The following is a 14329-nucleotide window of genomic DNA, read 5'->3' as shown; positions in this document are numbered from 1 at the left end:
CACTCTATCGTTACGATAGAGAAAGAATGTTCACGGTTTCACATTGCAGTAAGAGTAACCGTGTCTAGCGTTTTGTTCATTCTTTCTTAACTTAATGGTTTTGATCCTAATAAGGAACTTTTCGTTTTGGGAAATATTTCAGTTTTTTCCTTTAACAATAATATGTTTTAACGATATTTATGATTGGGCTCTTCTCTCAGGTTCTTAGTCAAGAGAGAGAGAGAGAGAGAGATAGAGACGGAGGGAGAAAGAGGATAAACGTTTCCCTCAAGCCTGCCAGGCGTACGAGTAACGTCGTTATCGTTTTGCTCTTATCCCTAGTCTCTTTAGGGGAAGAAACTAAACGTTTCTAGAGTGATCTAGTGTTTAGTCTCTTTCCAGCCACTGAATTTTCTTTCATTTGTTTTTTTCTGTTACATTGTAATTCTGTTTTCGCAATTACTAACTTTTGAGAAGGATAGAATTGCGTGTTTCAGGTACAAACCACTTAAAGTTTCGAGTTCAGTGAAATAAGTGCAAACAGAAATCAAAGTGATAAGTGATTAGCGCAAAGTATGTCAGTGTTATGCGTGAGGGTACTTTTGTGCGCGCCAGTCGTCCTCCCAGTCCGGGACCTCTTGCAAGCTCCCAAGCCCAGGGGAGAAGCAATGTCGAAGGGCATAAGGGTTCGGCAGGCCTTGATCGGCGCACAGAAGTATCCTCGGTGGTTGTGGGCGTGTCTTACCGAGACCGTCACTCCCACCCGCAGACGATTGAGCCCTTATTTTGCTCGTCTGCAGAAGATTTAGAGGAGAAAATAAAGGCAGAGTTACGCTGGTCTCAGGTCTCAAGACCTCTTAAACGTAAAGTCCAGACCTATGCCAGACGTACGAAGTAAAGTTCAACAACCCGGCTGCTCCCGTTCAGCCTGTGCTGCACCCGCCTGCACTCGCTGCACCCAGTCGCAACACCATCTGCCAGGCGTACGATGTTGTGGACTCTACTACAGTCCATGCAAGCACAGCTTTCGGACTTGATGCGTGAGTGTCGTGCTGAGAGTGTTGCACCTCCTGCACCTGTGGTGCACCAACCTCCTGCACCCGTTCAGCCTGTGCTGCACCCGCCTGCACTCGCTGCACCCAGTCGCAACACCATCTGCCAGGCGTACGATGTTGTGGACTCTACTACAGTCCATGCAAGCACAGCTTTCGGACTTGATGCGTGAGTGTCGTGCTGAGAGTGTTGCACCTCCTGCACCTGTGGTGCACCAACCTCCTGCACCCGTTCAGCCTGTGCTGCACCCGCCTGCACCAGTGGTGCACCAACCTCCTGCACCCGTTCAGCCTGTGCTGCACCCGCCTGCACCGGTGGTGCACCAACCTCCTGCACCCGTTCATGCACCGGTGGTGCACCAACCTCCTGCACCCGTTCAGCCTGTGCTGCACCCGCCTGCACTCGCTGCACCCAGTCGCAGCTCCATCTGCCAGGCGTACGATGTTGAACCACTTTCGGAGTTTGCTGTTCACAGTGTTGTTCAGCCTCAGCCTTCTTTAAGGCAACCCTTGCTTTGGGATCAGGAGAGTTACACTCTTCCTCCTCCTCCCCTTGCTGCTTCTCCAGTGGTGCAACTCTCGGTTGGGGTACAACAACCTCTCCCCTCCGTGAGTCTGTCTGCTCAACCAGCGCTGCACCGAGTTCAACCCTCATCAAGGCAGCCTCAACCTTCTCATGCTCCACTCATCTCTCAGGAACAGGAACGGACTACTCCGCCTCCGTCCTCCGCTTAGCTGGTTCAATCCTTGGGTGCAACTCTTGCTAGGAGTCAACCTCCTTCACCCTTGCACCTGCCTTCTGCTCCGTCTGTTGTTCAGCCTATGCAGTCTGAACCTCAGGTTTTCCCTCAAGTTGAGGAAACCTCTGTTGTTGTTCCAGCTCGTTCTGACTCTGCTGTTCAGCATACCATGGTTCAACCCCATGCAAGCATGCATTAAGCACTCTAGCACTGGTCATGGAATTTCTGAGAAATGTTAAACGCCATGCACACGCTCTGCTTTCCTTTCAGCAGGCTCTGCTTACAGCAGGCTCTACTTCCTACATGCTCAGCATTCAGCATGCTCTGCATTCAGCATGCTCTGCATACAACATGCTCTGCATACAGCATGCTCTGCATTCAGCATGCTCTGCATACAGCATACTCTGCATACATCATGCTCTGCATACCTTACCGCATGCTTCTCAACACATCTTGGGTTGTTGCCAACTCACTAGACTGTCAAGCAGTTTCATAACGTTGCCTTCTAGTCTGCTGCTTTGCACCAGTGAACCCTCACTCAGAGAACTTAGCTTTTCTAGGATAAGGTCCCTGTAGATGAGAAAGTTCTTTTCTCCCTCCTTCTGATATTCCCTTGAGGACTCTGTCATTTGGAGGGAGCCTTTAGCTGCATAACCTCTTATGGACTTTTATTTAAGCATAACATGCTTACAGGGAAGGTAATGGTTACACTTCAGCCGCTAATCCCGTCTGTTACCACACCTGCTCCCATAGACCTTGAGCTGTGTTGCATGACATGCAGTCCAAGCTTAGTCCTTGTTAGAGGATTTTTTGTTTACGGAGTCAATGTGTCACGGGGAAGACGTTCAACAACCAACAGAAGGGACTTGTTGTGACGCAGTGGGCAACCTCAGCAACCCGTTAAGGAGTTGTCTGTACGACCCAGACAGTCTAGACAGATTCGGGTTGTCACTGTACTTCCTCGCTTGCCCATGATTGACAGTTTACAGACTGTGCAGCAGTATCATAATCTTGTGTCCGGCTCCGTCAGACGACTGGCTTTTAAGAGCTCCCTCAAGTCGTCGCTGTCTGGAGATTTTCAAATGGACTATGGATCTGACCAAGGAACTGGGCCTCCTGGTCAATTTTGAGGAGTCTCAGCTCGTTCCATCCCAGACCATTGTCTCCTTGGGTATGGATCTTCAGAGTCGAGCTTTTCGGACTTGTCCGTCGGCCCCAAGGATCTTCCAAGCCCTAGAATGCATCCAGAGCATGCTGAGAAGGAACCGATGCTTAGTCAGGCAGTGGATGAGTCTAACAGGGACACTTTCATCGCTGGCCCTGTTCATCGAGTTAGGGAGACTCCACCTCCGCCCCCTTCAGTATCATCTAGCTGCTCACTGGATAAAGGACAGGACGCTAGAGACGGGCTCAGTTCCTGTTTCCGAAGAGATGAGGTCTACTCTAACGTGGTGGAAGAACAGCATTCTTCTCAAGGAAGGTCTACCATTGGCTGTTCAGTCCTCCGACCACCGTCTCTTCTCGGACGCATCGGACACGGGCTGGGGTGCGACACTGGACGGACAGGAATGCTCGGGAACATGGAATCAGGAGCAAAGGACACTTCACATCTATTGCAAGGAGTTGTTGGCAGTTCATTTGGCCTTGATAAACTTCAAGTCCCTCCACCTTAACAAGGTGGTGGAGGTGAACTCCGACTACACCACAGCCTTGGCTTACATCTCCAAGCAGGGAGGGACTCATTCGAGGAAGTTGTTCGAGATCGCAAGGGACCTCCTCATTTGGTCAAAAGATCGAAAGCTCACGCTGGTAACGAGGCTCATTCAGGGCGATATGAATGTCATGGCAGATCGCCTCAGCCGGAAGGGTCAGGTCTTCCCCACAGAGTGGACCCTTCACAAGAATGTTTGCAGCAGACTTTGGGCCCTGTGGGATCAGCCAACCATAGATCTATTCGCTACCTCGATGACCAAGAGGCTCCTCTTGTATGGTTCTCCGATTCCAGACCCAGCAGCAGTTCGCGTGGATGCCTTTCTGCTGGATTGGTCCCATCTCAACCTGTATGCATTCCCGCCGTTCAAGATTGTCAACAGGGTACTTCAGAAGTTCGCCTCTCACAAAGGGACACGGCTGACGTTGGTTGCTCCCCTCTGACCCGCGAGAGAATGTTTCACTGAGGTACTGCAATGGCTGGTCGACGTTCCCAGGACTCTTCCTCCTAGAGTGGACCTTCTGCGTCAACCTCACGTAAAGAAGGTACTCCCAACCTCCACGCTCTTCGTCTGACTGCCTTCAGACTATCGAAAGACTCTCAAGAGCTAGAGGCTTTTCGAAGGAGGCAGCCAGAGCGATTGCCAGAGCAAGGACGACATCCACTCTCAGAGTCTATCAGTCTTTATGGGAAGTCTTCCGAAGCTGGTGCAAGGCCAATGCAGTTTTCCTCAACCAGTACCAATGTAACCCAGATTGCTGACTTCCTGTTACATCTAAGGAACGTAAGCTCCCTATCAGCTCCTACGATCAAGGGTTACAGAAGTTTGTTGGCAGCGGTTTTCCGCCACAGAGGCTTGGATCTTTCCTCCAACAAAGATCTACAGGACCTCTTAGGTCTTTTGAGACCTCAAAGGAACGTCGGTTGTCCACTCCAGGCTGGAATCTAGACGTGGTCCTAAGGTTCCTAATGTCATCAGGATTTGAACCGCTCCAATCAGCCTCTTTTAAGGACCTCACATTAAAAAACTCTTTTCCTCGTGTGCTTAGCAACAGGTAAAAGAGTAAGTGAGATCCACGCCTTCAGCAGGAACATAGGTTTCACATCTGAAACGGCTACATGTTCCTTGCGGCTCGGTTTTTTTGGCTAAAACGAGCTTCCTTCCCGTCCTTGCCCTAAGTCGTTCGAGATCCCAAGCCTGTCCTACATGGTGGGGAACGAACTAGAGAGAGTACTTTGCCCTGTTAGAGCTCTTAAGTACTATTTTAGAAGGTCAAAACCATTACGAGGACAATCAGAAGCCTTATGGTGTGCTATCAAGAAGCCTTCTCTACCAATGTCTAAGAACTCAGTTTCTTACTACATCAGGCTTCTGATTAGAGAAGCAAATTCTCATCTGAAGGAAGAAGACCTTGCTTTGCTGAAGGTAAGGACACATGAAGTGAGAGCTGTGGCTACTTCAGTGGCCTTCAAACAGAACCGTTCTCTGCAGAGTGTTATGGATGCAACCTATTGGAGAAGCAAGTCAGTGTTCGCATCATTCTATCTCAAAGATGTCCAGTCTCTTTACGAGTACTGCTACACCCTGGGTCCATTCGTAGCAACGAATGCAGTAGTAGGCGAGGGCTCAGCCACTACATTCCCATAATTCCATAACTTTTTAACCTTTCTCTTGAATACTTTTTATGGGTTGTTCGGTCGGCTAAGAAGCCTTCCACATCCTTTTTGATTTGGCGGGTGGTCAATTCTTTCTTGAGAAGCGCCGAGGTTAAAGGTTGTGATGAGGTCCTTTAGTATGGGTTGCAGCCCTGTATACTTTAGCACCTTTGGGTTGATTCAGCCTCCAAGAGGAACGCTGCGCTCAGTAAGGAAGACGAACTTAAAAAAGAGACAGAGTAACGGTTCAATTCGACTTCCTTACCAGGTACTTATTATTTCATTGTTATTTGAGATAACTGTTATATGAAATATGGGATACTTAGCTATCCTTTAATCTTGTACACTGGTTTTCACCCACCCCCCTGGGTGTGAATCAGCTACATGATTATCGGGTAAGTTTAATATTGAAAAATGTTATTTTCATTAGTAAAATAAATTTTTGAATATACTTACCCGATAATCATGATTTAATTGACCCTCCCTTCCTCCCCATAGAGAACCAGTGGGACCGAGGAATAATTGAGGAGGTGTCAACAAGAAGTACTTGAGTACCTGGCCACAGGTGGCGCTGGTAAGAACACCCCCTTCTAGTATTGTGATAGCTGGCGTATCCCTCCATAGAATTCTGTCGGGCAACAGAGTTGACAGCTACATGATTATCGGGTAAGTATATTCAAAAATTTATTTTACTAATGAAAATAACATTTTGACAAAGGAAAAACTTATCACTGAGGAGGTGCTGTGTGGACATCAAGTGCCAACTGTTGTGATTTGTACACACACACACAAACACACACACACACACACACACACACGGGTAAATAAATCATTATGGCTAGCCGTTACGGGAAAGTCTTTGGAGACTACGCAGTACATTAACCGAAAAAATCCTAAGAACTCAAAGATTGAGATTGAGATGCCATGGAAATGGGATAAAAGGTGATGAGGAACACTTGGTTTTAAGCTGAATAAATATAGAAGTGGAATGAAGGTTACAGAGATGGGAGTTCAAAAAAAAAAATAGAAAAAAAACAAGTCCTGGATAGAAAATTTTGAGAATTTCACACCTTAACTCTGTAAAGGAAAAGGGAAGAGATGACGTAAAGGAATTTATGGTGATGGTCTTTGCAAATACTCTAAAATTCATCAAATGGTTGTTAATCACTTTGATAAAATTATTTTCCATTATTACAGATTGAGAAACATGCTCAAAAAATGGCTGTGAGGACTCAAAAGGTGCTAGTTCTTCTTCATCGTGACGATGGACCTCCACCCACCGGCACTGTGAGATGGCTCAACATGCGTTCGTGGTGTCAGTCTCATTATCACATCCAGGCTCCAAAGCGCATGTATCATAAACGTCCACCTGCAAAAATTGTAAGTGAAATTAGGTTGTATTTGATTAAGTTGTACTTTATTACTGGAATTATATTACAGTATTGTACTTTACCCGATTGCAAAAAGCAACATATTTTGAGTTCAAATTGTACCTTAATGAAAAAGTATGGTATTTTAATTTTATACTGCAAAGACTGTTTAAATGCTTTTGTATGATTGTCTACATTTGTTTTTTTTTCTTTCTACTTTGTTGAGTTTGTAAGCCATTTCTATGAGAACATTCCATTGTCTTGATTCATTGTTCTTCCAAGGTTTCCCAATAACTAACCATTTACCCTTTTTTCTTCCAGCTAAATACTTGGAAACATATAAGGGAAACGATAAAAAATTGGGACAAGGGAGGTCATTTTACTTCATATATAAGGACAATAAGATATCTTAAAATAGAGAGGCTACCTATCTTGTGTTGACGTAACCCTTTTACCCCCAGGCTATTTGGAACTTTCCAACCCTTAACCCCCAGGCATTTTTTTTTCAAGCACATTTTGCAATATATATTTTTTAAATTGCTCTAACAGCCTTAATTTTTGTCATAGAGAGGTCAGGTTGGTCTCATTCTTTTGGAAAATGCCTGAAGTTTCTCATAAAGTTATCAAAAATAAGCAAAAACAAATTTAAATAGCAGTTTATTGCAAGGACGTACCAGTATGTCTATAGGGGTAAAGGGATGAGTTTTGTGAAACGTACCAGTACGTCCATTGGGGGTAAAAAGGTTAAAGTAGAGAGGCTACCTACCTTGTGTTGACTTTAAAGAACAATAAATACCAGTGCAGAGAACCCTTGTATATCAATAATGCCTGCAACCATATGTATGAGTGAAACTTGTAAAATTAAAATTTTATTTTCAGATTGAATACTACACTGAAAAAGTATTTTCATCAAAGCCCAACGTTCACAGTGATTTCTGTCGGCTTGCCCGAGTTTTGACAGGCACCAGCATAGGTTTAGTTCTTGGGGGTGGAGGTGCACGAGGAGCAGCACATATCGGAATGATCAAAGCCATCAAGGTTAGTGTATTTAATTTGATACATAGAAAATTGTTATCCATTTAAAAAACTTCTTGAATATGTGATTAATTGATTTTTTAAAATTGGAAATATTTTACGCTACTGGACTTAGATCGTGTGCATTTTTTATTTTCATAAAGAGGAAAATTAAGTGTTTTTGTTTAAATAGTGAACAAAATTTTTCTGATTGGACAGTTTTTAACCGAAGTCCACATTGAATATGAAATAAATAGACAGTAGAGATCAAAGTATTTCAGAGAAGGGTACCATTGTTGAATTACATATAGCAGAGGGTAAGCTACTACAAACCCTTGGTGACTCCAGTGGTAAGAAGACATTCTTTTTTAAATTAGTTGTGATTTAATTTTTAATAACTTGGACCAGATCTCAGTCATTTCTATCAAATCATAGGAGTGTTCAAAAGTATTTGCTGTGAAAGACATTCCTTCTTGCTCTAAAGGGCTTAGGCATTGAAAGTACTGCAGTCCTAACCTCAAGGATTCTGTGAAAATTTAAACTATTTAAAATATTACACAGATCCCAATACAGTCATCTCTTGTTATCTGCAATTATATACAGTAGTTTATGAAAATTGCTGCATGTGTCAAAATCGTGGATACGGAACCAATTTTTCCCATAGAATATGTGGTATATCTTAAGGTGGATCCCAATTCCAAAAAATTTCTCATTTGTGTACTTTTCTATTATCAATTTTAACAGCAGCAATTACCAATTGTTTTTTTGATTTTGGTTTATCATCAGGTGATCTCAAGGTGATGGTATCAAGAATATTCTCACATAGAATAAACAGAATATCGTTGATATGATTTCCTAACTTATACAGAATTATTTGCTAATTTCTAATGCTAAATTTCACATTTTAATGTGGGCATTTTAACATTATGCTGTAATTGACAATTTATAGCTCTAAATCTTACACTTTGACTCATGTTTTTTGGTAATTTTTAATACTGTACATTATTATTTGCTAATTTATATTAAATTTCACGCTTTGACTTGCCTTTTTTAATATGATGCTGTATTCGGTGGTTTTTAACTCTAAATTTCTTGTTTTGACGCTCTTTCTTTTGCTAAGGTTTTGGTAGTTAAGAAATGTTGTGAGAAATCTAGCATTTTTGCATCACAAGAAATTCACAAATACCACATACAGATAACAAGAGTTGACTGTGGAATATCGAAATTGCCATGATGGAGGGCTGACTGCCATGTACTTTAGTCTACGTTTTTAGAATTTCTACACAATTTCTTAAATATTTTAACATATAATGTTTACTGAACACAACTACTTGTTGATAGACTGGAAACCTATTTGAGGCAGATATCAATAAACAGGACAATTTCAGCACATCGCCAAATTCTCGCTTGGTGAACTAACTTACTATATACAGTAGCTGCAAATTTGAAATTCAACTATAATTTTTCATTTTTGTCCCGTATTTTCAATTTTTTTTTTATATTGATTTTACCTACATTCACATTAGGGAAAGTCTGTAAGTTCAACATTTATATGGTGTTGGGTTACTGTATGTTTTAGAATCTAATCATATGTAGTTTAATTTATCAAAAGATATACGTTAGGAATAAAAACCATTCAAATTTATAATGGGATTTTCTTTGGTATAAATTTTTTTTAACTTTTTTCGTGATGAATGTGAAATCACGAAAACCATGTAATTTATATATTAATTTTGTACATTAGTTGAGTCCTTATAATTTTTCAGGAAGTTGGAATTCCTATCGACATGGTTGCTGGAGTTAGTATAGGCGCTCTGTACGGAGCATTGTATTGCCTAGAGAGAGATTTCGCTAGAGTAACACAGAAAGCAAGAGAGTGGAGTATGGTAAGTATTCTATTGTAGTTTCAAATATTTATTTGTTGAAATTATGATTTAAGTGTGTTAATCTTAACAGGTCCTGTTTATGTTAATTTTTGCTTTTCTGTAGTATTTCAGTAGTCTGTTCCCTCAAATTCCTTTCCAAAATTATATTTCATAACTTGGTGCTGCATGTTTGTTGAAGAACAAATATGTGAATGTAAAATTCTGCAGAATTTCCAGCTCTGTTAATGGAATCCCAGAGGATCCTTTTTTGTATTACATTACACTGTATTTTAAAAAGATTATGTAATGTTTTTCATATAGTTAGTGACTATGGATGTTTCACATTTTTAATTGCAATATTGATTTTATTTTTACCAGATTCATTTATCATATTCATCATCAAATACAAATATGTTTTCTTTTGTATCTTTGATTTAAAGATCTTGCAATATTAACTTTTAATGAACATGTTATCATTTTCAAAGACAACTAAAGATACAGTATTGTATATTAAAGACAAAATATATTTCAGAAAATGACGAGTAAATGGCGCATGGCTTTAGACCTCACGTACCCCGAAGTTTCCATGTTTTCTGCAGTTGGCTTCAATAAGCTCATCCATGAAGCATTGGGAGACACCAACATAGAAGATTTGTGGCTTCCATATTTCACTCTCACCACAGACATCACTGATTCGGTGGCCAGAATTCATACTCATGGTAAGTGTTTTAAAGTTGTTTAGATAGTTGCTAGATATTGTGAAATAATTAATGACGAGCATTAGATTGTAGCAGTTAGTTTTGATTGTGAAGTACTTGAGCTCTAGGTAACTGATTTTAGTGTTGAGGTCTTGATTTTTTTAGAATAATTCTTATAACTGTGGAACCAAGGACTTGGAAACAATAGAAATGCCATGAATTCACACTTTGCTTTGTACAAAACATTTTGGTTACTATATCCAAACTTTTTCATGCAAAAAGAAAAAAAAAACATTAATTGTTGATTGTTAAAATACACCCAAAATTGAAAACCAAAGTACAAAAATGCATTAATAATGCACAATTAACTTTTCGAAAATCATAGTTTTTTAGAAAGCAATAATGTCAGCTAAAGCTAATGGTCAGCTGACGAAATTGAATGCTGTATTAAGCTACGAACAAAAATGGATTTATGCAGAGTATAAATTAATTGTTATATTTAACTGTCACTTTTTAAGGAAAAAGATTTTTGTTTACTTTGCTATATGTACAGGAATGTATTGTATGGCACCTGAGAGAGATTATAATTATGATCAGCTGATAAAGTCAAATGCTGTGTTTTTGTTTGTTTCTTTCACTGACAAATCCAGGAGTTGCTCACCACAATTCATGATGCAGTGATATTAATTTCAATTTTAAACTCAGGAGTTATTAAATGCAGTATAATAATGCGTAGTTAATACAGTTATTTATTTCAGGTAAAATACAGTTCATTTAGTTAAAATATGAAAAAAATAGTTGGGGACTTTGTGTCCACATTAGACTGACTTAATATGTATAGTACTCTTATGGGAAAAAAATGTTGCTATCTGCGATTTTATGATACGCGGCCATTTTCATAAACTAATTAATCATGGATTATAAGAGTTGACTGTACTGCTCATTCCATTTTGTATTCCTTTAGTATTTGCAGTATTTTTTATAAAGTATCTATACTTTCAGAGGGAGATCTTAAATTCTATATCTTGTAAAATGGTCATCATATTTCTCTCCAAGTCCTTGGGCTTATAGTTTAGATGCTTTTGTTGTAGAGTTCATTAAAATATTTTTCTGTTGTATTTAAATGTGTATTTCATACTTGAATTTTTCAGAGGTTGTGTTTATTTCACAAGCTAAATTAGCAAGAAAATTGTTTACTGTGATGTTGAGTACTGTAGATAATTGATCAATGTGTGTCTTATACTCTTGACAGTCGTTGATTACTAGGACTTGTACGTGATGTCTACATTTGCTTTCTTAAATTTTGATTATAAGCAATTGCTTCCTGGACAGGGATAGGCTTTTAGTTTATTTTTTTAGATTAGCATTGCATACATTTTATGGAGATCTAGTTTAGCTAAGTTTTACATTGACTATACATGAAACTTTAATTCTGACCCAGAACTTGGTGTTATGTTGACATTCAGTGATTTTTCAATATTAAACTTACCCGATAATCATGTAGCTGTCAACTCCGTTGCCCGACAGAAATCTAAGGAGGGATACGCCAGCTATCACAATACTAGAAGGGGGTGTACTAACAGCGCCACCTGTGGCCAGGTACTCAAGTACTTCTTGTTGACACCTCCTCAATTATTCCTCTGTCGTGCCTCCGGCTAGACGTTCTGGGATACGCTCATGGTCTTCGAGTTTATTCTCGCTTGTTTGGTGATGTATTCTCTTTGATTTACGGCTGTCGCATTACTGGAAACCTTCTGATATTAGCTAGATAGCTTTTATTTAATTCAGTTTAACGGTTAACAAATTTTTGCTTGTTTTTTGGATCTCCCTTTGACTTCTCTTGAAAACAAAATGTCTGACATTTCGCAAGCCCCCTCCCATAGACGTTGTAGGTCTTGCAATAGACGTATTCCGAAGGTCTCGGTAGATCCTCACACCGCTTGTTCTGACTGTAGGGACAGACCCTGTCAGTTAGAAAATCGATGTGAGGAATGCGCCGGTCTTTCGGAATTGGATTTTGTCCGACTTTTAAAGTATTCTTCTAAGTTAGAGAGAATTAGAGCTAGGAGGAGTTCTTCTCACTCTTCTTTATTTTCCTCATCTCATGATCCTCTTCCTGATCCTACCCCTGTAGTGGCTACCCCCGATCCTACTGTGTGCCCTCCGCCTGATATGTCAGTGGTTTTACGTGCTATTCAGGCTTTAGGCGATAAGGTAGAGTCAGTGGTAAGTGACCATAAGTCTCTGATGGCCGAAGTGAAAGAGTTGAAGGCCAAGAGTGCAGTGGGTGAAGTTAGTGCCAGTGCTGTGACTAGTGCTAGTGTCGGTGCAGTGCCTTGTACTAGTGTTAGTGCCAGTGTGGTGCGTGGGGATTTTTCTGTGCGAGCCAGTCGTTCTCCCAGTCCGGGACCTCTTGCAAGCTCCCAAGCCCAGGGGAGAAGCAATGTCGAAGGGCATAAGGGTTCGGCAGGCCTTGTTAGGCGCACAGAATCATCCTCAGTGGTTGCGGGCGTGTCTACCATAGACCGTCACTCCCACTTGCAGACGATTGAGCCCGTCTTCCGCTCGTCCGCTGATCTTCTCTCGGGGAAGAAACGTTGGTCTCAGGTCTCTAGACCTCTTAAACGCAGAGTCCAACCCGCGAGTGCTCAGCCAGGTTGCAGTCGTTGGCTCAGCTCTGACTCGCCTCAGTCTTCTAGCGATTGTACTCCGCCCAAGAGGAGTAAGGTACAACAGAGCTGCACCGGTGGTGCAACCACTGTTATGGCTTTACCTCAGTCTGCTACTGTCTCTGCTGATCCCAAGTGGTCTATGCTTCAGTCCATGCAAGCTCAGCTTTCGGACCTGATGCGTGAGTGTCGTGCTGAGAGTGCTGCACCTCCTGCACCTGTGGTGCACCTATCTCCTGCACCGGTTCAGCCTGTGCTGCACCCACCTGCACCGGTGGTGCACCAACCTCCTGCACCCGTTCAGCCTGTGCTGCACCCGCCTGCACCGGTGGTGCACCAACCTCCTACACCCGTTCAGCCTGTGCTGCACCCGCCTGCACCGGTGGTGCACCAACCTCCTGCACCCGTTCAGCCTTTGCTGCACCCGCCTGCACCGGTGGTGCACCAACCTCCTGCACCGGTTCAGCCTGTGCTGCACCCGCCTGCACTCGCTGCACCCAGTCGCAGCTCCATCTGCCAGGCGTACGATGTTGAACCTCTTCCACCTGTGAGTCAGTCTGCTCAGCTGCTGCACCGAGCTCTACCCGTGCACCCTGATCCTGCTACTCAGACATCTCTGCTTGCGGGAACTTTACCTTGTTCTGCACAGCCTCGATCTATTCACGCTCCACTCATACCACAGGAACAGGAACTTGCTGCACCTCCTCCTTCCACCTCTGTTGTTGTTCCTGCTCGTTCTGACTCTGCGGTTCAGCATTCGTATCCGATCCCGTCGCCTCATTCTGGGGTTGAGATTTCGGATGATGAGGAAGCACACCTTGATCCCTCTTCGGACCTGGACGACTCCAGACCCTCTCCACAGTCTCTTGATTTTCGCAAGGTCTTGGCTCTTCTCAGGGAGGTTTATCCAGACCATTTTGTCTCAGCTATACCCCGCTCTCCACCATCTGAGTTTTCGCTGGGAGTGCAACAAGCTCAGTCTTCCTATACCAAGCTTGTCCTAGCTAGATCCTCCAAGAGGGCTTTTAGGATCCTAGGGGAATGGCTGCAGTCTAAGCAACTTCTTGGCAAGACTTCCTTCATGTTCCCTCCAACGAAGCTCACTTCGAAAGCGAGCGTTTGGTATGCCACAGGGGAAGCACCAGGCTTGGGAATACCTGCCTCTGCCCAGGCTGACTTCTCAAGTTTGGTAGACTCGCCTCGAAGATCTGCTATGAGACGCTCAAAAGTGTGTTGGACCTTCTCGGACTTGGATCACTTGCTTAAAGGAGTGTTTAGAGCGTTTGAAATGTTTAATTTTCTCGACTGGTGCCTGGGGGCCCTCAGCAAGAAAACCTCCCATACGGACAAAGATTCTGCCATGCTGTTAATGTCCTGTATGGATAAGGCCATCAGAGACGGATCGGGCGAGCTAGCGTCCTTGTTCGTGTCAGGGGTTTTGAAGAAAAGAGAACAGCTGTGTTCTTTCCTTTCCGCCAGCATTACCCCTTGCCAACGCTCACAACTTCTGTTTGCTCCTCTTTCGAAGTTTATTTTTCCCGAAGAGCTCATTAAAGATTTGTCGGCTGCTTTGAT

General features: G+C 42.6%; 1 protein-coding gene across 2 annotated transcripts in view; it reads left to right on the top strand.

Annotated features, from left to right (window-relative positions):
• sws (patatin like phospholipase domain containing sws) overlaps window positions 1-14329 on the top strand; it is a 162428-nt gene that overhangs the window by 75053 nt on the left and 73046 nt on the right. For both annotated transcript variants that reach the window (XM_068353670.1, XM_068353669.1), the window contains exons 14-17: window positions 6336-6518; window positions 7388-7546; window positions 9289-9408; window positions 9920-10106. In XM_068353670.1, the coding sequence (XP_068209771.1) occupies window positions 6336-6518; window positions 7388-7546; window positions 9289-9408; window positions 9920-10106 (649 nt within the window). The remainder of the gene's footprint in view (window positions 1-6335; window positions 6519-7387; window positions 7547-9288; window positions 9409-9919; window positions 10107-14329) is intronic.

This window comes from Palaemon carinicauda, chromosome 30, assembly GCF_036898095.1.
Source record: "Palaemon carinicauda isolate YSFRI2023 chromosome 30, ASM3689809v2, whole genome shotgun sequence".
Taxonomy (NCBI): Eukaryota; Metazoa; Arthropoda; class Malacostraca; order Decapoda; family Palaemonidae; genus Palaemon; species Palaemon carinicauda.
Note: the sequence above shows the minus strand (reverse complement) of the source record. Positions and strands in the feature narration are given on the sequence as shown.